This window comes from Ciconia boyciana, chromosome 18 (assembly GCF_034638445.1).
Source record: "Ciconia boyciana chromosome 18, ASM3463844v1, whole genome shotgun sequence".
Taxonomy (NCBI): domain Eukaryota; kingdom Metazoa; phylum Chordata; class Aves; order Ciconiiformes; family Ciconiidae; genus Ciconia; species Ciconia boyciana.
The window spans coordinates 6765187-6786355 of NC_132951.1; the positions used below are offsets into that span (position 1 = coordinate 6765187).

General features: G+C 47.1%; 1 protein-coding gene across 5 annotated transcripts; it reads right to left on the bottom strand.

Annotated features, from left to right (window-relative positions):
- Nucleotides 1-2573: 2573 nt before the first annotated feature.
- Nucleotides 2574-21150, bottom strand: MIGA2 (mitoguardin 2). Of its 5 annotated transcripts, none has more exons than XM_072883139.1 (16): nt 21040-21150; nt 19339-19575; nt 18462-18657; nt 17393-17505; nt 14898-15015; nt 14250-14389; nt 12612-12729; nt 12326-12444; nt 11714-11829; nt 11204-11276; nt 10454-10540; nt 9707-9805; nt 9057-9191; nt 8202-8255; nt 7119-7235; nt 2574-6488 (listed from the first exon to the last, which is right to left on the bottom strand). In XM_072883139.1, the coding sequence occupies exons 2-16, from the start codon at nt 19432-19434 to the stop codon at nt 6288-6290; spliced, it is 1782 nt and encodes a 593-aa protein (XP_072739240.1). In that variant the 5' UTR covers nt 19435-19575; nt 21040-21150; the 3' UTR covers nt 2574-6287. The 5 variants fall into 5 exon arrangements, with proteins under 5 accessions (XP_072739240.1, XP_072739242.1, XP_072739239.1 ...); XM_072883141.1 differs by having other exon boundaries at nt 12326-12426; nt 12612-12726; nt 18462-18672; XM_072883138.1 differs by having other exon boundaries at nt 12612-12726; nt 18462-18672.
- Between the last annotated feature and the right edge of the window lie 19 nt (nt 21151-21169).

Genomic DNA, 21169 nt, shown 5'->3' on the forward strand with positions numbered 1-21169 from the left:
CCAATAGGAGGAGGACGCAGGTAGCGGAAAAGCCAATCGAAAGAAAGGCGGGCGTCATTGTCCTTCTTCATTGGCGAAAGGAGAGATGCAGATTAGCCAATCACCAGCTCCCATTGCCGCCAGCTCTTAGCCAATCAGCTGCGGCGCTGGGGTGGCTGGCACTGGGGGCTGAGGAAGGGGCTTGTTGGCGACTTGGCGGGTAAAATGGCTTCTGCTGCCCGCGCGGGCCTGGGGTGCCCCGGCCGGGACAGCCCTCGGGTGCCCCGCTGTGGAGCCGGGCCGGGCTGATGGAGAGCAGTGCCCGCGGGAGGACTCCCCCTCACAACCTCCCTGCGGCCGCCCCAGCGCCTCACGGCCTCCTGCTGCGGTGCTGGTACGCCCTGCCGCCGTGGGATGGGTCCGGGGCCTGGAGAGGGACAGTCTGGGGCTGGCGTGCTGAGGAGCTGCTTGTTCCTCTGGCCCCACTGCCCATGAATAACAACCAAACCATCCTTCTCTCATGTCACCTTTTTCAAGGGTGAAAAGATGTGTTTTTAAAAGGGAATCTTTCATTTTATAAATGGTATTACTACAGATGCTACTACATAACAGGATTATTTCACTAGCCTAAGCATAACATTTCTACTTGTCCTTGCACAGGAGTGATTTAAGGGACAAGGACTAAGCTCTGTTGAAAATACTTTTTTTGTTAAATAACACTAGGAAGAGGATGGATTTTTATAGCCACATCTCCTTTATAGCTCTGTAAAGGACCGGCAGCTCCTGTGTGAGCATGCACACATAAAAATAAAAAATAAAGTCCCTGCAGAATCTCAAGAGAAAGCAGGATGCTGCTGCTGATAAGTCCCCACATCCTTTAAAAGGTGCTGCAAAGGCCAGGCAACACCTTTTTTTTCCTCCCCAAATACCTTTGACTACTGAAATCACCCACTTTGAAGACCAAACTGAAATGAACGTTCCCATATGTGAGCCCAGAGAATAATACTTAACCTGGGGAGCCTGAGGAAAAAGCAGGACACAAACAGTGCAGCACTGCAAAAGTGAGATATGTGAGCAGCATACACAGAAAAGCTTGTAGAAGGCAAATACACCTTCAGACCAAACCACTGAAGTTAATTCAATTTTAAAAAGTAAAACTTACAGAAAAATAAATATGCAAGAGCAGTGCAAGAAGTGATAAACATAGGCAAGGGGTTGCTTTAATTTTTATATGCCAGGAGAGCACATGGACTAGGATTTCTATTCTTTAATATGTTCACCTTAAAGTAAGATTTCAGAACAGGGAGAAAACTCCTTTTCCTGCAGTTGTAATACACCTGTTTTCAACAGCAATTATGACTATGTCCAATTAATTTCAACAGCCTCTTCAAAGCTGATACTTCTCCTGGTATTGCAAGAAGAAAAATAGCATTAAAGTCTTATTATTTGGAAAGAAAGAGCAAATACCTTCTTCATCAGAAGGCTGCTACAAGGTAGCATGAGTGATTTACTGCTTTCATTATTCAAGTTAAATAAATCTCCTCCTTTCCAAGCTATTGAATATAGAGTTATGCTGGCAGAGTGGATTACATTTGATCTATGTACCATGACAAGTACTGAAAATTGTGGGCTTCATTGCTATATTCACCCACTCCTTCCTGAACAGAAGAAGAAAGTGTCAATACACAGAGCAGCCTTTGCTCTGTTCCTTCAGCATAAGAAAGCACAAAGCTGCTCTGGAGATGTAATGAGTATACAGTCTGACACCATGGAAACTAAGATAAACTCCTTTTAACTCTTTCACCTAACCTTCAGGGTGTGGCATGAGCCAAAAATCTTCCTATTCATGAACATTTTATTTGCCTATATCATAGCTCATGACAGGCTTGCATTAATGCTAACCAAGGCTTATTTTTTTATTTTTAAGCATATGGATGAAATCGTAATCACTGTGGAAGCAAACAGCCTATCGGATTCAATCTGGTTTCTGTATCACTTGAAAATGAAAGTATTTAAACATACTGTAATTGCTTCAGAAGAACGAGAAGATGAGTTTCCTGCAGTGCTCAGCAGATGGGCATCTCCGATATCAACCCACAGTCTTTACCCTGGGTTTCTTTCACATAGTTTGGGAGGCTGATAAGTATGCTACAAGAACTTGGACAATGTTTAAGAGATTCTGCTCCTTACTGGGATTTCTGTTATCGCTTTATCACAGTCTGCTAGCCTACCCACACCACACCCAAACACAATCAAACCGCCACAAAAAAAGAAAAATCTGAAAAGTGAAACCCCACAATTTTCAACCACTGCTTAAAGTACAGTGAGTTGTCTTGTTTACTTTACAGCCTCCTTAATCTACGGACTTGTCTGCAGTAGAACCGGGAAGACTCCCCAAGCAAACAAACCCCTTAAGTTTTCTTGCTGTAAGTTTAGCATTTTGACTGTAGGAAGAGCGAGCCTTGTTTTATACCATCACTCTAGCACCAGAGGTGTCACCACAACTGTCACCTAAATCAGAAACCAAAAGACTTGGCTTTCTAGCCAGTTTTGCCAGGAAATTTAGAAACAAAAACCACAATCATGAAGGAAAGTTTTATTTGACTTGTAATGCCCACATCCTAAGATTAAAGGTATTAAAAAAAAAAATTAGCTGCAAAGAAAGAAGCAAAACAAGAACAGATTTTTACACCTTTAGGAAAGCAAGAAAAATAGGCACAAGTTTACATTCATTAGTTCCAGATATGGCAGAGGAATGTTCTACTGAAGAGGGGTAAATAAAATCCTGCTTTCCCACCTCTTTGTATGAGACAACACAAGTCATGCTCTTTCAAAGCCACACTGATCTCGTAGATACAACAAGGCAGATTTTTCCTCATATTTTTTTTATTAATGTATTTGTGCTTTAAAGATCACAAAGACTCTCCTAGAGCCATTTGGTGTAGTCTCTACATACATACTGAAGTACTGAGTACGTACTTTAACCACCAGTGAAGCTTGTTACAACCTCCACATAAAAACTGAGTGTCATGCATATTTGAAATTCTGTTTAAGCATCAGAAACTATTGAAGGATTTTATTTCATAGCTGCTAAGCCACTTTAAATCCCCATCAGTGTTAAAATCTTGCAAGTGTCAGCCCAGAATGATTTAACCCCTTGAGAATAAGGGTTCATTATAAAAAAGGCAAATATCTTATCTCTAGAGATTCTACCTGAATACGTATCTCGTCTGCTACTAATACTGAAGAATTTCCTTTGCTAAACACAATATGCTGGGAAAGAAGGATTTTCTAGTGATCTCTTACGAAGCCAGAGGGCAGGCGGTTGTTCCGTCATAACCTTTTACTCTACCCTGCAAAACAGATAAGTATGAGGTGGTTGCTATTTCGGCCAAGCCTGCTCTGGATGGGATCAGTGGGAGCAGCCTGAGCCCCTCCTCGGGGTTGCAGCCACAGGAGCTGAATGCAGCAGGTCGCTGACCACCACGCCTCAGGTCAGGGAGAGCTTCTTCCACAGGAACAGCTCCTCTGAACCCACTGATCTGAGCAGTACCCTTCAGAGAAAGCAAACACCTTTCTTCTGCCTTTCCTCTCAAGCTGCACTGGGACTGGGGAGGGAGAAAGAACAGCAATGAAATGGGGGGGGGGGTTGTAGAGAAGTTTAACGTCCTCCCTAGTAAAGAGAAAATCAGTTTGTCTCAGCAGACATCCTTGGCTTGTGCAGGAACAAGTTAGTGTTGGCAGGTGGAGGGGGAGAACTCAACCTTCAAGAAGCTGCGGATGTTCTTGAGGAAGATCCCCCTTTACCTTCACTGGGAGGGCAGCGTACCCTGTTTGCAATAAGGGCTAAGGAAAAGCATAAAGCTGTAACAAAACTGTCTTTCTTCCATTTGATTGATTAGGAATTTACAATTTCTTAGCTTAAAAAGCCACAGTGCAAGTTCATGTTTGCTTCATGGGCACCCTGTTTCAGTATCCTCTCCTGCGAGGATGAGAAAAGACCAAAGTCAGCAGCCAGTGTTCTTGTCTGTACACAAAGCAGGCAGGCTGCCCCAAGCACTGAGGCCAAAAGACACTCAAAGTAGTAAATAAATACACATAAAACAACTCTAAAAATGAGAAATTAACAGCATTGATTGTTTAGAATTACAATCCATCTTATTACATTAATCTTCACATTTTAGCATCTTTTTAACCACTATACAAAGCTGCTGAAGTTACTCTTTCTTCTAAACCAGCCATACAAGATCACAAAGCACTATAAACACTTTTTTTGGCAAAGTAACTTGCTTTCAGAATATAATGTACTTTTGCATCACAGTTTACATATAGCAGGTGTGTCGTGCTAATACAATATCCTCTGTTTCTTCTCTCACTGCATGCTGCCAGGAGCAAGACACCTCAGAGACCTTTCCTAGTTTCAATTGCTCTCTCTTAAATCCTTCTCGTAACAGTTTATTTCATGCAGCCTCACTTGGGTCAGCTGCTCCTCACTTCTGCCTCAGCACTGTCTTGTTTATTGCATTAATCTGGTCTTCAGGATAAGCCACATCAGTCTGATGTGCTTATAGAGCAACAGATGTTATGTGCTCTACACTTACCCTCTTGCAAGCATCTCAGGAGCATTTATCTACTCCTTTTACATCCTCCTGTTTACTTTTTCCCTGCTCACTTCCTTCCTGCTTTTACCAGCAGAATCCACATTAGACATCTGAAGAGGAAGAAAGAAGACATTTATATTCTCCAAGCCCATGCACTGACTTTCCACTCATTCAGAAACTCCAGATTCTTACTTTTTTTTTTTCCCCCTTGCAAATATACAGCTAGGTAAGACTTATGGCTTTTACCTGGAACAGACACAAGGGATAACTAATCAGTCTGGAGAAAAAACAGTGAAGCCCATGTTTTTGTGAAAATCCTCGTTTTCGTCTCCCTGAAGACCTCCTCATTCTGAGGCTGGGACTCGGAGCTGTACGTGGACTGAAACAGGAGAACACACAGGCTGGACGCTCAACCTTCATCTGTGGCATTGCACTCACAGAGGACTTGGCAAATCACTGCAAACCTCACACAAAAGCCAGGACCACCTCAAGTCCAGCACACTCCACTGCCACTACCCTACGCTAGTATCCAACTCAGCACGTGTCCCAAAGCAGCCAGATTTCAGGTGCCGGCTGTGCAGTCAGGATCACATTTGATAAGAGCCTCTCCCAGCACTACAAGGTCATACATACACATGCATTTGATCTATACCCAACACTATGCTATGTTTCTTAGGATTGACAGACTATAAAGAGTCATTTCCTCTCTAGCAGCTTGATCCCAGCTCTCCAGGCACCTGCACACATAACCCCTTTTGTACATCACATCCAACATCTACACCTCTTACTGCCTTGTGCATAACAGGAATAGGCACCAGGCTATACCGGTTCCCTCTGCTTGTGTACGCCCCACACCTCCTACCCAGTGAAAACTGCTGCTGGCTCATTCTGAAATACAGCAAGGCACTTTGATGGATGTTAAAGACTTTGTGCATGCACAGGCAGGATGCAAATCCACCCCCTCCTCACACTGGCTTGCCTTAGGGGCAAACATAGACCTCGGCAATCTCCTAAGCAAGGATGACCAAGGCACAGACCCGGTCATCTGGCCTGCAAAGAGCAGCAACACAGAGGGAACAGACCAACTTCCTTAGAGCTTCAGACTGGTTACAAAAGTCTGCATTTTACTTCAGTGCTTTACAGAAGTATTTCTTCCTCTCTGGGAAAGAAATATTTGCTAGTCACATTGCATGTGTTAAAACACATACAGTAAAAATCAGCAGTAATGTCTGTAGAAACACAGCAGAGAAAGAATGATAATAAAAATCCCAAAGCAAACAAAGCCTCCTTGAGAAGCTAAGGGTCAATGGAGAATTTACCAATGATGTTCCTGCTCCCACACAATCGTAAACATCAGGGATCATCTCCCAGAAAACGCACAGGCGAAATGGGTACGTATGTTGCCCTATTCAAGAGAACTGGGCAAAAATCTGGGCCCAGGCAGTTCGTGGTTTATATGACACATTAAAAATAATAATAATAAAAAGAACAGGAAGGTGGAACAAAGAAGAAATTCAAACCATAAGCTGGCAAGTGGTCCTGGATCCATCCCAGCAAACGCTACTGGCTACAAAAAGCAGAAGGTCCCACCAGGTTGCTGTGTGTTGAGATAGTCTTGCTGCCACCACTGAGCACTGCAGGTAGTTTTATCCATCTCTGGGAGGAAAAAGGTCCTTGTACAAAACTGCTTTTCTCTCCTGATTGACATCAGATGAGCTCCTTCAGTGGCTCATTTTCAACAGGAAGCGTGCCGTTCATCTCAGGGGAAGTCTCGGTACCCAGATATCCCAAGAGGATCTCACTGCGCCGCCGTGACAGCTGCAAAATATCTTCTGCCAGTGACTGCACCGTTGTGTATCTCACGTTGTCCAAATCAAACATGTCCTTCAGATATTGTACTATCTGGTGCTGCAAAGACAAAAGGAAGGTTTACAGCAAGGAGACCTCCTCCCACCTGCCAATACCAGCTGCCTGGACTGCAGCAAGCAGAGAACCGCATAAGGAATTTTGCACGTCTGCCATCTGAGCAAAGTTCTGCTTCAGGCTGGGTATTACTTTTGTGGCTAAATCCCCTCATGCCTCTGAAACAGGACAGCAGAGCTCCCGAAGTCCGGAAAGCAATGCTGATGTCCATGGCAATATCCCTGCAAACACTGAATGAATGCAACACAGCCTCTCATGATATTATCTACAAGAACAAGAGGATTTAGGATTTAAGATCAAATACGTAACTTGTAATATCCCATGTACTCTTAGACAACGTATTCTTTCAGCATATGCACCTGTAATCTTTTCCAATACTGATTGTATAAATTGATCTCATGACACATTTTTGCTATCAGCTATAGTAAATTGTGCTGGGAATTCTTATCAATCTGAATTCAGCAATCTGCATGTCAAAAAACAGTGATTTTTAGAAGGCTTTTGTACAGAGCCAAGTTTCTTAATGCCACGTCAGTCATCAAAAGCACACATCTACAGCTTTAAGCCAGAAGACAGCAGGAGTCCCACAGATTAGGTATAGAAAAGCCATCTTACCTTGAAGAAACTGCAGACTTCAGATAGCTGCTGCTTAGGCCCCAGAAAACCAAAGGCTAGAACAGGACTGACATGCTCCGATACGGAGTAGAAATGAGAGATAAAGCCATCTGGTACCTGCCACAGGGAAGGGGAGAATTAGTTGGTTCTCAGACAGAATTAACAGCTTATTCCGTATCAGCTACCAAATTCCATGCCAGAAAGCACCATGCTTCAGTAACTGAAGTTAAGAACTACTTAAGAACATCTCTTCCTGCAGAATTACATTTATCTTTTAGATCCCTTGAAGGATGACTAGAGCTTTCTATTTTCATGTTTCTAAACTACCATTTCAGGAGGAAAATAAATAGAAGAAAATGAAAGGCAGCCATCAGGCAGTCTTTATAGACTCTACTTATAATCTCCAGACCAAGCCAGGAAAGGGCATGGAAATATCCAAGACAGGGCTACTCCATGACAGCACCAAATCAGCTTCCAACGCTCTCATTTCTCTTTGTACCATCTCGCAAAGCAAACCCAGCCGTACCGGCTGGTTGTGGGATAGGAGTTGAAAACTTGCCAGAGGCCACAGACCCTGTTGCAGAACTGGGGTTGTGAAGTTGCAGCTTCCCGTTCCCCATGTCCATGAACTCATCTGCTGTGATACTTTAGAAAGCCACAGATTTAAGGGAAACACATCAAGTAACAGCTAGTCAGCAGTCAGCGCTGGGAAGCAGAGAAACGCATGAGCCATTCATTGCGCTGCCAGCAGGGAAACTACAGCTCAGGAGCAGCCCCTTGTTGCTTGGTGTCTGCGACCATTCCTACGGTATCATGAGCAGGGAGAGGGACTACCAGATAGGCAACATTGTCTTTTGAATCCTCACATTAAGAAAAAGGGAGAATAAACTCAGACTGATTCAGTAAAACACTGGCGTGGCCCGGGAGCAATGACGGCAGGGCCCTAGTGCTCTAAAGCATCACAAAGAATGTGATTCAGTTCAGTCTTATACCACTTAGATTTTGTATTTTGTCAAGATCTAGGTGTTATCTTTTCAGCTTCAAATACATTAGATTCTTTCCCTTTTAATTAATTTTCCTTACCATCAGAAGCCTCCTTTTTGCTTTCAGAACTGACCAGCAGGCAGTTGCTAGAGCCTACAATTAACAGAGAGAGACCATCGCTTACTGGGATTACTTTTCCAAAAAAAAAGAAAAAAACAAAAAACAAAAACAAAACAAAAAAGCCAAAACAAAACAAAAACCAAAAGACCACGAGTTTACCAGCACATTGCCATCAAACTATCAAAGCAGTGACCCTTTTGTGCCAACAACTCTAAAATCAGTGACAAAATTGAAGTGAACTGGAAGCAGATTTAGCCACTCCAGATCCATTCCAGAAAAGCCGAAGTATTTTTGAAGGTTGCTAATATGATCTGACATAGCTGCCAAACACCCTAGAATGCAGACTGTAAGCAGACAGCTGTTAAAAGATGCCTCCCAACCATCATCTTCTCAGTCTATGAAACTAGTCAGTCTTAAATATGCAGCTGGGGGCCAGGACTAGAGGAAAGCGCTGCTATTTGAGCCTCAGTATCTGCTGAGGTACCACCAGAATGAATGGCCAGGTGCAAAAAAGCACACGTTTTTCCCTACATTTTGATTCTCTTATTCTCATTCATGAAAATACGCATTGTCATCTTTTATCATATCCGTGGCATCACTGCTAAAGGCCACTAGAGAAATAAGTCTATTGGAGCCAACCAGATGCTTTCAAAATAAGGAAAGCTTTCCTGTAAACAATTTACATGTACCAGAAGATTGTTGTTTAGAGCTTCAAGAAAGCATGGTATTTCTAAAGAGAAAATTCAGCTCAGCCAGGACAGCTGAGGTTATATTCTTTCCTAGCCTTGGCACTGAGATCTCATGCTCTGCACAAGGACTACCCGCTTAACTCACCGTCTCCTTGAAGCTGTCAGAGAGCCATCGGTTGCGCAGCACAGCCAGCACGGAGGAGGGCGGGTTCTCCAGATCCTCAAAAGCATCCATGAGGATGAAGTCCAGCACAATATCAAAGAAACTCATGCACACCACCTGTCAGAGAGCACAACAGTCTGTAAAGGAAACAGGTTTAAAAAAAGGAGACAGACTTTACTCTTTTGCTTTGAAGCAACAAAATGTAATGAGCCAAAGTTTGCCACCAAGGCAGGAGGACTGAACTGTACACTCAGTTCACGGCCCCCAGAGAGGGGCTTGGCCAATAAACTTATTAATCCTGTGTCCAGGAAAAGCCCAGTCAAAAGGCAAAAGCAAATCTTACAGACCTACAGACAGTAGCTTGTGGCCTCTAGAAAAAGTTGGGATCTTGAGTTGGGGTTTTGGGTTTGGTTTTATTTTTTTTGACCACAGTAGTGCTGACATTGCTGAAAGCAAGCTTTGCCATGAAGTTTAAACACCCCAACAGCCAGTTTTCCCCGTGCCCTCCCCAACAATGTACAATTGCAAAATAATCTTATTTCAGCAGCAGTTCTTTCACCCCTGGGCCATTCCTACATATTCATTATCCTCCAACTTCTCTGCAACTTTCTAGAGAGAATGTCTTTACCAACCCCTCTTCCCTCCAGCTCCTGCTGAGTCGTCGGCCAGGTCTCTTGCTTCAGCGCATAATGCAGCATCTCCTCATAGCTTTCCAGAAAAGCTTTGGGATTCTGAGAGAGCAGAGAAACAAAACACTTCAGAAGGCACAACAGTTGTGGGCCAATTTCACCTAAGTTTGACTGCTCTATTTTGAGCTAACATCAACATCAATGCATGCAACTGGCTGAAGTTTTTAGCCAAAACACTTTGTGCAGAAAGAGAGAATTTATTTCAGGAAGACTGTGACTCAAAGCACCTACGTTGCTCCCCTTTCTTCAAGGAAGTAGCTAGAGACACCTGTAAGCAAATGGAGCCAGTAAGGGACTAACACTGTGCAAGCGACAATCTCCCTGTTTAGGGGATGACCAGTGACTAAGCCAGTGATCTGAGACCTGGTATGTGGTTGATGCAAAGGTTTGATTCTCTTTTCCCTTTCTATATTCCTTGAGACGATGCCATCGCTGATGCACAGCCTGTACCCTCTGTTCGCTCCAGTGAGGCACAGTATCAAACTGTGGAGAGGAGCTGGACAGAGAGGTTCTTTCAAAGAATCTGGTTAAACAAGATTAAAAGCACAGGCATTTTATTTCTTGCAATAGTCACCAGCATGCAGATGAAGTTTTCTCCTTCCAAGACACTGGAAAAGCTCTCGGTTGGGATGGAAGAACGAGTACCCTGTGCTCACAAGACACAGCTGAGTCATTATACAAACTTCCTACCTTTTCAGCTTTTGTCATCAGTCCTATCACCATTTGCTTCCCAACCTCCCCAAAAAACAGTTGATTGCTTTCATCCTCCAGCAGCTCCTGCAAAAGGAACACAAGAAGTCTCCTGTGAACGTGTACACCCACATGAATTCTGAGTTGGGAGAAAAAAGGACAGGACACAAAGCAGTGCAATGCTGCATACACCAGTATCATTAATCTTTAATAAGCTGGAGCCTAGAAAACAAAACTGCTCTCTCCAGGAAGCGAGTTTAAAATTAGGCTGAAAGACTGGAATCGACAAGAACGGAGGTACTGGAGCCACGGAGTGGCAGTGGGACCAGGGCACAAAAGCTGCTGTTCAGGCTCTAGACATGCATTGCTAGGATGCGGATCGCAGTAAGGAGAAGGAAACCTTGCTCCCCCACTTCAGAGGTTTGACTCCAGCCCAGTGAAAAGCTCTTAAGTGGGAGTAGCAGCTCCTGGGCAGCTCTGAAATTACCAAACTTTCACTTCCCAGAACTAAACCAGTATCTGTGGCCATGTAACCACCACTCAAGCTGAGCACACGGACCAGGGGATCCTCTCCCTCTCCAAATCAATCAGGATGGGATTACAGAGTTAAGCAAGGGGAGCTTGGGCTGCTGCTGCTTCTGCTTTTACTTGCTCTAGAGAGGCAAAGGCTTCACCCCTGCATGGGCAGAGGAGAACGTGCTGCTGGCAGCAACGCGCCACGGAAACCCGGGAGCCTCGAGCCGTTCTCACCTGGAAGGCCTGCCTGACACAGTGCAGCTTTGCGAGGAAATCCTGGTCGCTGTAGCAGCCAAGGAGCTCTGTCCTAGAGGGAAAGGGGAAGGATTACATAAATTTCAGCTCTCCCGATGTCTGTGTTCCTAACAACTCTGGTCCCCCAAAAAAACATAATTCCCTATCTGTGCCTAGGAGGAAGTAACAACTGCATTCCCTTTGTACAGCTCCCTGGGGGACCAGAGCACCTCTGCGAGGGCTGTTACAGCACAGGACTATGCCAGTCAGCCACACAGAACAGTCACATTTCCCATTACTAATTTCCTGGGACAACTACCCTTTCTCAACATGTGTCCCCTGAAATCTGGGGCTAGTACCCTGGGAAGTCTGAACCAGCAGGAAGGATGCTAAGAGTTTTTGTCCCCAAAGGGTTATTCTGGTTATAGGGCTGCTCAAAGGCAAATAATGTGTTCACGCTGCTCAAAGGAGCCTCGACACAAGGGCGCACAACTCCAGCTGGCACTTCACCTCAGCGTCCGGCACGCAACTTTCCCTTCTTTCACTAACTGCAGAGCTTCTTCATATGCTGCTACTGGCTTAGAGAGGTGGAATGGTATTTCCTCAAAGTGGAGAGAGTCAAAGAGCTGCAGAGATGGCAAGAGGCATGGGAAGAACAAAATGATCTCGTTAAATATTTGCAAATACTCAGAGACTGCACACAAGCAAGATGTGCCTTCTACAGCTAGCAAACTTTTGTCAGTGCCAATTATTTCATAGAAAAATATTTCTTTTCCCACCAGTTTGAAAGCTGTCTCAGCTCTGACACAGCTCAATATCCCCTAAAATTTACACAACCAAGCCACATTACATTAGATTTACAGTACTTTCCTAGCTGTTACGGCATGTTTTTCTACAGTAGATAGGGAGATGACATGGAAATGCTGGTTGGAAAGGGCTGCACCATGCCTCTAATGAAACAGCTTTTTCTAACATTCATCATGAACCTCCCAGCTTGGGGCTGTTGCTCCATGTTGTATCATCTTCCTCTACCAAGACGTGTTTGGCTCCACTGCCTTTGTGGCTCCCCTCCAAGCTGCTGGACTGCTACAGACTGCTACACACAGCTGAAACTTAAGTCACCTCTGCTGCAGAGAAGAAGGAGTCCTCAGAAATTGAGCTGTCTTCATCATCTGTCCGAAGCCGCAATGACCCATCCGTCAATGGAAGCATTAAAGTCTTCTCTGGAGGAGAGGAAGAAGCTGCATGTGTTTGAGTTTATGGACTACCACTCCTCTTAGCCACTGTGCTCTCCCTCCCACCCCCACAAAGAGCACTTTGTCACCACTTCATGGCCTAGCTTACAGGAAAGATATAAAATCAGAAAAGAAACTGGCCTTCTAATGCATTTCTAACCCAGCTCCCATACCCAGATCCAGCAGCATGCTGTCTGATGGAAGCGAAGACCCAAACTCTTCCTGGAGGTGGTAGGCTCGGTGCAAGAGGGACTCCAGCTTCTCGGCAAACTCCCTTTTCTGGGACTCCTCCTTGAACATACATAAATGCCACCCTTAGTTAGCCAGCTGGGCAGAGACAGATTGACAGCACAAATATGGAAGGAAATTTTCAGTAAAATGGGATTTACAGTTTGCAGATTAAATGATTAAAAAAAAAAAAAAAAAAGAAGAGAAGACTCATTAATCCTACAATGCAGCTAATAACGCAAGGGGAGGGAAGCTTCTACACAGCCTATTCAAATCCTCTGGCTTTTTAGCTTTACAATTTTGTTTTCCTGTTAAAAAAGGAAGAAAGAACTTAAGAACTTTAACCTGCCATCCAGAAAAACAGGTATTTTAATGAGTTATAGATCACTTAATTCTTCTGACTTTAGCCTAATTTCAAGAGGGAATCACATCAGAAAACCTGTGTTAAATACAACAAAGTATCCAGAACTGCATAACAGAGTAAGAGTCCTCGGGTTAAGGTGCTGCACATAAGCAAATTTTGCTGTAAGCAGCACAAGAGGATAGAAAAAAAAAAGGGGGAGAAAAATAAGACTTACACAGCATCTTGCCTTCATGCCCCTGTGTCTGCATGAGTATCTCACCCAGAAGACAGAAGCATTAACAAGAAGCACGAAATCTATTTTGATAACGAGTCAACTGTTTTTAAGTCAGTTTTAGAAATACTATAGCACTCTTCAAGGAGAGATAACAACAAGAGAATCCAGATTTGACTTGGATAAATATTATCCACCACAAAAGACAAATATCGCACATACTGACTACACCAGGCCTTGTTTATAAGAGGCTGGGAACACATTTTGCCAGCAAGAACTTCTGGAGAGTTGGGAGTTTAGCTCCTTTCACAGTCCTGAGCTACAGCTGCTCTCTTTAGCTTCACGATTGTCACTGAGCCTTTCTAGTTTGGATCGCCTCTTATCAGAGGTCTTCCCTGCATAGTCCTCAAGTCCAAGACAACAAGGCGTTGTCCTAAAATACTTGTTTCTGTAGCTGTAGGCAGAGCGAGTTACACATCTCCCTGACCCACTTGCTCAGTGAGCAGGGGCATCCTTAGCTCCTACTGAGTTACCACTTCACTTTACTCATTAATACATGTAGGCAGCTGGCCTCTGCTTCTCCACCCAGCTGCCTAGGAAGTGATAGCGACCATCAAGATCTCCACTTTCAAATGCATTAAAAAGTTACAGACACAACACTGCCAGGAAGAAAGCTATTTCTTTCTCTCCAGTGCTGTATTTGTTACAGCCTTTTCCTACCGCAGCCCCTGCTGCTGGAGGACTTGCATGACAGTGACTGACATGATGCTGGAAGGTCGGTAGAAAAGCTGGGGAATGAGGGGGCGAGACTTATTAAAAAGAAATTAAAAACACCCACTCACATTGTATAAGGAAGCTGCAGATACTGACAGCTCTTAAACAGAGTCTGGCCCAACTCTGCTGTTAATTTGCTCTTCTTTTAACCTCCTAATTACTGCTTCCAGCACCCAGGCTGATCTTTCAGCATGTTCCCCAGCTGGCAAATGCAAGAGAAAAGCGGGGACCTACCTCTGGGATGTTCTCAGACATGCTCTCTTGCTGTTTCTTGCTGTCCCAGGGCACGGGGGTGCTGGTACTAGCATTGTCCCTCTGCCTGATGGTCAGTGCCTGCTCCCACTTCTGCAGGGCCTCCTCAAACAGCTCCATGCCTGGCAATGCAACCAAATACAAGCTGAGAGAGTCCCAGGCCACTTGGGAACAAAGCAATACAGCATGAATCTTTGCTCACTCAGCCAATCCAGCTAAGAGGGAAGCCTCTCCTCAACTGATAAGAAAGAATAAATGTATTCTATTTCTTTCCCTTTTAAATGTGGTTTAATTCGGATTAGAAGTTAAGGAGAACATCCCCAAACTGGTTAAAATATCAGCCGTGTTACTTCCAAAATACTGTTCTCTGCACAAGGTGAGCCTGTTGCTCAAAGAACAGTATTTTGGAAGTAAATTATTCACTGAGAAAACAGCAAAATGTTTCTTCAGGAGAAGAAAATGGGATTTTTATAACTAACAAGTGACTGAGTTTAAGTCGAGAATGGGAGAGAGCTTCCTGTTAGAGCTCTACATTGACCTGCTGATGCTCTATGTCAATTTACACCCTCTTTTTGCTCTCACAGTGATAAACAACCCCCCCAGGGTGACGTTACCCTTGTGCTTGTTTACCTTGAACGTAGAGGCTTTCTGCACTGGAATCACCAATGGCTCCAGCATCCCCCATTGCCTGGGCCTCCCACATCCCTGCTGATGCTGGTGTCGGACTCGAAGAGTTGACTGCTACCATCTGCAGGAAAGCAGCAGAGAGCAGCAAATGCCTTTTGAATTCTCTCCAAGGGTAGCAGCGTTAAGGCCACACAAACACCACCACCAGTTAAATCTGAACGATAAGCCATTTCCCTTCCCCACACTTGCCCTTGTGCTCCCCCTTACTGGGACTCCCCTGCCTGGGAAGGGGAAGGCATCAAGGGTTACTGGCCCCCTCCCACTTGGGTTGACACTACGCTGCCAACTGCCGAGAGCTGCACGGTGCTGAGAGGGGAGACGAGGTGAGAAGTCCTCCCCTTCTCCAGACACAGCGGTGTCTTTGAAAGCATGGAAAGTTGTGTGGGAAACACCTTCTCGACCAATTTACACTGAAGCTTCGTTAGGAAACAGCAAGCTGTGCAATGGTGAGCACACTAGCAGGACAGCACTGATGGAGGTGACAGCCTGAGAAAGCTCCAAAGCAATCGCTGCAAAGGCACAGGGATTTTCAAAGAAAGTTCATGTCAGCCCCAGCTGTCCGTACAAACACCACTGGAAGCGACCACAGTCCAAACAAAGGAACAGATTACCAGCAAAAATACAGCTGAGGCCTTTGGCCAGGGGGATCCTCACTCTTCTCTTTGTAACCAAACCTTCTCCTGGGAGGGCTGAGCACTAAGATCCATGCAGCAAATTGTCAGCTTTCTCCAATTTCACACTAGTGCATAAATGTCTTTGAAAGTCTGACCCAATAAAGTGCTGGGTTCAAACACTATCAATGGCCAATGTTTTCATATGGCTTAGAGAAAGATGTCCAAATGTGAGCCCGATGCTAGAAAAAAGCTACAATAATCATCTAACAGATGAATTCTTGCCCTGCCTCTGTTGATTAATCTCTGTGGAGTGTTAATAAATCACCGTTGAGATCCAGAACTGCAAACTGTCAGTTCACTGCTGCTGACTTATTTACTATATGGCAAAGAAGAGCCCCAGGAAGCAGACGAGAGAGCAGGCAGAAACTGCAGCTGCGTGAAGGATGAGCTGTTTCTCCATCAAGTAACATCAAAGCAATGAGTACAGTGTCACAGACGCTCAGCTCCCACACAATGAAGGGGGTACGTGAACAGATCCCTCTCCGTGTGGATATCCCCACCCATGCACCAGCAGTGGAAAAAGGAATTTAGACAGGTTTTTTATCTAAAGAGAAACAGACTTCAGCGATACAAAACCCGGACAGCATCTGTGGGAAGGGAGAAGCTGCAGGGGAATTAAATGGATGTGAGAGACCCTGCAGGGGGAGGAAGGCCAGAGCTGGACACAGCTTGGTCCTCACTGATACGTCCCATCATATCCCAGTTACCCCAGGGGAGTACTGGTGCAGGGCTGCACACCCAGCGCCGTGCCGGCACTGCCGCCTGCTGGAGACACACTTTGGCCAGCACAGATTTTTGGCAACTTTCTAGTGGTTTAACTGTACCGGACAAGCTAAAAATACAGCAATGCCTGCACATACTGTAGGGTGTTGGTGGCCAACAGCTCCCTTCGAAGGGGTGATTTTTCCCTCTTCTTGCCCCAGCATTGCTAACCAGCCACTGAGCCCAGGCGGGTGATGCTGAGGGGGTGTTTTGCTGTAAGTCGCAGTGCACGAAGCTGCAGAGGTTCGCTTGTGCCGCCCACTGCTCCAACAGCAGCATGCGAGGCTTTGAGCAATGGGCATGTAAAACAGGTCTTGAAGCCACAAACGCTCCCCAGCGCTTCTGCGTTTGGTCTCACAAGAGGTGGGTATAAGCAGTGATGGCTTCTCCTGCCTGGTTAAGCCTGAATTACCTGTATTTATAGGCTGCTTTTGCCTTTGAGTAGGTAGAACGACTAGGCCGTGTTCTCAACCTGCACTGTTTCCCGAACAGAGCTATCAGATTTTGGTAGTTAACTTGGTTTTAACAACCAAGTGACCTGTGAGCAGTCCCAGCACAGGAGGGCTGTGCTGGCACAGGGACTGCTGGGCCACCCAAACCCCCACCGCGGAGGGAAGCAAACAAGCTCCCCATTGCTGTGAGACCCAGCAACAACCCAGCCTCATTCCTTGAGGGGGTCACAGAGAGCCCTGAGGAATCTCGGCCATGTCCCACACACAAGTCCCTCCTGCAGCCTCTCGTTGGCCAAAGAAGTGGGATGTACCCTGGGGCTCTCGGCCACAGGAAAACGCTGCTCTGATTTTACGCAGGCAACTCCAGACAGTCACTGCAAGGTTAATACCAGAACGCGCCCTACAATTACTCGGTAACCTGTTCTGCTCCAAAAGCTTTGGCATTATCTATCGGCCAGCGCCAGCCCAAGGACTCGGTGATCTTGTTACAGGTAGGTGCACTCATATCTCCCAGCCCTGATTCTCCCAGCCCAGCTGAGAAGGTCCTTACCGAGGTGAGGCTGTGGGAGGAACTGGAATGTTTGCTGGGCTCAATGGAGGAAATCCCACTGAGCGTGTCATTGCTCTTGCTGCCAGGACTCTGGACTCTCTTGCTGGAGTATCCTGCAGTTGGGAAGGTCACACAAAAACAGGATTTTAGGCCAGGTTCACTACAGCTGTGTATAGGGAGGGGAACATCACCCTGTCAAGCATGACTGCAGATGGGCAAAGCAGCATCCAATACCTGCAAATGAGTCATGGATCTCCTGTATGCTCTATTTTGCTCTGAGACACTAAGAAAGGTGGTATCAGTGGGAATCTGAGGCTGAGGAATGAGTACTTATTCACCACTTATGGATGGCAGGAGACAAGCACAAGTGGAAAGCATCAAGGAAGAACTCCTCCAGCTTCCCTCAGGCCAGGCAGAGCATGGACATCGCTCCCTTGGTTGTTATTAAAAACGCTTAAAGATTTTCATATGTTTCACAAAACAAATGCTTAATCCCTAAAGTGCTTTGCTGAGGACCTGGGTCATTCTTACCCCAACAATCAACACAAGTAGGTGAAGAAGCTGCCCATGGTCCAGGAGCAACCGCAGAGCTGGACAGACACTCCTGACTCCCCAGCCTAGCTCAGGCCACCCTCCCCTCCGCCGCCCAACCTCACCAACACGGCTGCACACGGGACCCTTGGGTCAGGTGTCACATTGGCATCACCAAGATCAATATGCAACCAGGTCACCGTGTGCCCCGGGACGTTATTATCGGGAGAAGCGTGGCGTAACAGGTCCACAGTCTTTCTGTAGGAAGGGGGATGGGAACTGCAAACCTTGGTGAAAACCTCAGTGTCACTTTTTTCTCACAAGGGCTTTGAGCTCAGGGTCTCTCCCTTTCCTCTGCTAACCCTGTGTTCATGGCACTGCGCTTCAGGCTGCTAATTTCATTCTGCATCAATGCACTACACAAATGGCTTTGCTTTCCTCTCCCCCCAGCTGTCAGGAACGTCCCATCGCTCCCCATACACCATCTTTGCTCCCTCACAAAAAGCTTTTGGGGATTTGCCCTTTTTGCAAGGCCAACCTTTCTTCACGGAGGAGACCCTTCTGGTTGGCAAGATGGGCACTGTGATCCCTCCAGGCTTAAAGCCGCACTTCTCCGGAGCGATCTGCTTCTTTCGACGACGACGACGCTTCAGCTGATGAGCTGCAAGAGCCAACGCAACTGTCCCGAGAGCTGTAGCAAACAGCACCTTACGCAGGCCTGGAGAGAGCCGCAGCTGAGAGAAGACAGACTTTAAACACAAAAGATATGAAAAAGCAACAATGAAAAACCAATTCCACCACCCTTTTTTTTTTTCCAAGCAGTCTTAAACATAAAGACACCTTGGTACTCCCCCTCCCACCCACAAAACACAGTCCCTGCTACACAACTAAGACTTAGCAGCAAAGAAACTGCAGAGCACCTTTTTGACAGAATCTGGAGAACTTGGTCTCAATTCTCATTACCAAAACACGCTGCAAAATTTGCACACAGCCCATAACAGATACAATCCAGGTTACCCAAATTCAATACTTAAAGCCTGGTATGTAGCTGAGCTTTATTGCTCCAAGTGTTGCATTACAACAAGTGGGAAATATATTAATCATCTTTAAAACAAAAGTCTTTTTTTAGTGCCTTTGAAGAAGAGAAAGGTTGAGCCCAGCTGTTTTCCCGAGGAGGGATGTGGGAAGCCCTTCTCTCCCCTCTCCCTACTCCAAGCCCACCCTGAGCAGCTCTCTCCCACCACCCCAAGCTCTCCATGCAATTCTTACAAATCCTCAAACTGCCCAGGTCCCCCAGCATCACCCTGTCACGCCTCTGTCCCTCACAACTAACACAGACTCTTCTCTCTCTACAGACAACCCTCAAAGAGAAAACCCAAGGAACCCGACAGAAAAGCCTTTCCTGCTTGTTGTACCTGCCCGAACGTCGTGTAAACAAACACGGGGATCTCTGCCACGGTCATTGCCAAGGCCTGGATGATGGACATTCCCTCTGTCCTTCTAAATGCCATGTCTGAACGAGGATCTCGGCACCTCCAGGAGCCACAAAGGGGAACGGCACTTGCGGATGCTGTGTGAGCTGCTCACAAAGAAACGCAACTTTTCTCCAACATCTGGCTCAGAGTCCCGGGGTTGGCCTTCATCCAGCAATCCTGCAGGAAGAGGAGAAAAATCCGGTGAGTGAAGGCAACGCACGACCTGCACCTCCTTGTACTACACTTCACAAATGACACACCAGTTCACTTGGAGCAGCAATGCCGCTAGAGCCAAGCGGGAGATATAAAGCATCTTCTTGCCAACAGCAGCAATCTTTTTGCTTGTCCTACCAACCACGGGGGCAGATTCCCAAACTGTTCTACAGCAGCAGCATTGGACTTGACAGCTGCCGGAGATTTCTACATGCACCAGAATTGGCTGCACGTGGTTGGCGGGTTTTTCTTTGCAGTCCCCATATTAAAAAAAAATTATTACGAATAACCATATGTACGCTTTCATTGTCAAAACTCTGCATTCATACAGTTTTCTGTGCATCAAAGACCAACCAAAGGGTGTTTGCCCAGGAGGTTTCAACACTGCTTGAGTTTACTCAGAGCTTTGCTGGCCATGCTGGGAGCTGGGGAGGCAGGACATGCTTCACGTCAAGGACAGAGCTACAGAAGAACGTATTGAAACCAGAGGGGATCGTCTTTTAAACGCCACAAAGTTATAAACTCTTTGGCCCCGCTTTCTGCCAGGCCAGCCTTTGCAGCAAGCCGACCCCGCCACAGCGAGGGGACACTGCTCTTACCCCGCGTGTGGCCACGCTCCGGCCGCGCCAGGCTCTGTCGTCTCGCCACACCAACGAGATAAACCCACCCGAGGTGTTACAGCCGCGCGACGACCCCCTGCTCCTGCCTGACCCCACAGCTGACAGCCACCTCACACCCCACAGCCCGTGGGTTGGTGTAACCCCGTCTGGGAGCCATGTTTGGAAATGGTCCCAGGATGCCTGGAGCCTGCAGGGACCAGACATGGACGAACAGGCTCTCCCCACAAGGTTAAACGCAACGTTTTGGCCAGAGCAGAGATGGGAAGAGCAAAGTGCAAGAAATTCTGGGCACAGAAAACAGCCTGGGGGTTACTACGCCTGGCTGAGGGGTACACGCAGCAAGGCACCAGGGGAATCCCTCCGTCCAGGGCACCTCGCCACAGCCCTGCCTGCCGCGGGCTCTCATGGCCAGGCAGTGCGGGCACCGCCGGTGTTAAAGCCACGGGCCAGGCAGGCCCCAGGCAGGGATCTCCCCACGGGACTCCCCGTACCAGCACTGCAGCAAGCTGGGGCCCTGCAAACGGGGCTCCCCGGGCCCTCTGCACCCCTGGGGCATCCCCGAGGCCCCCCGCACTCATGCACCCCGGGCTACCACCCGCACCCCACGCATCCCCAAGCCTCCCGCACCCCCCGCCCCCGTGCATCCCGGGGGGTCCCGTACCCTCTGCGCCCCGGTGCGTCCCCCCACCCCCAGGCCCGGTTCCACCCGAGGTCCCCGTCTCCAGCTTCCACCACCCGCTCCCCCCCCAGCGATGGTGCGGCCCGCCGGGCCCGGCCCCCGCGAGCGAGCGCGGGCGGCACCACTCACCGTGGCGGGGGGGGCGCGCGGCCCCGCTCGGCGCCCTCTCCCCCCGCCGCGCGCCATGGCCGCGGAAGGGCAGCGTCTCCTTCCCCCGCGCCGCAGCCTACCCTGGGCGGGGCCGACCGCGGCGGGGCGG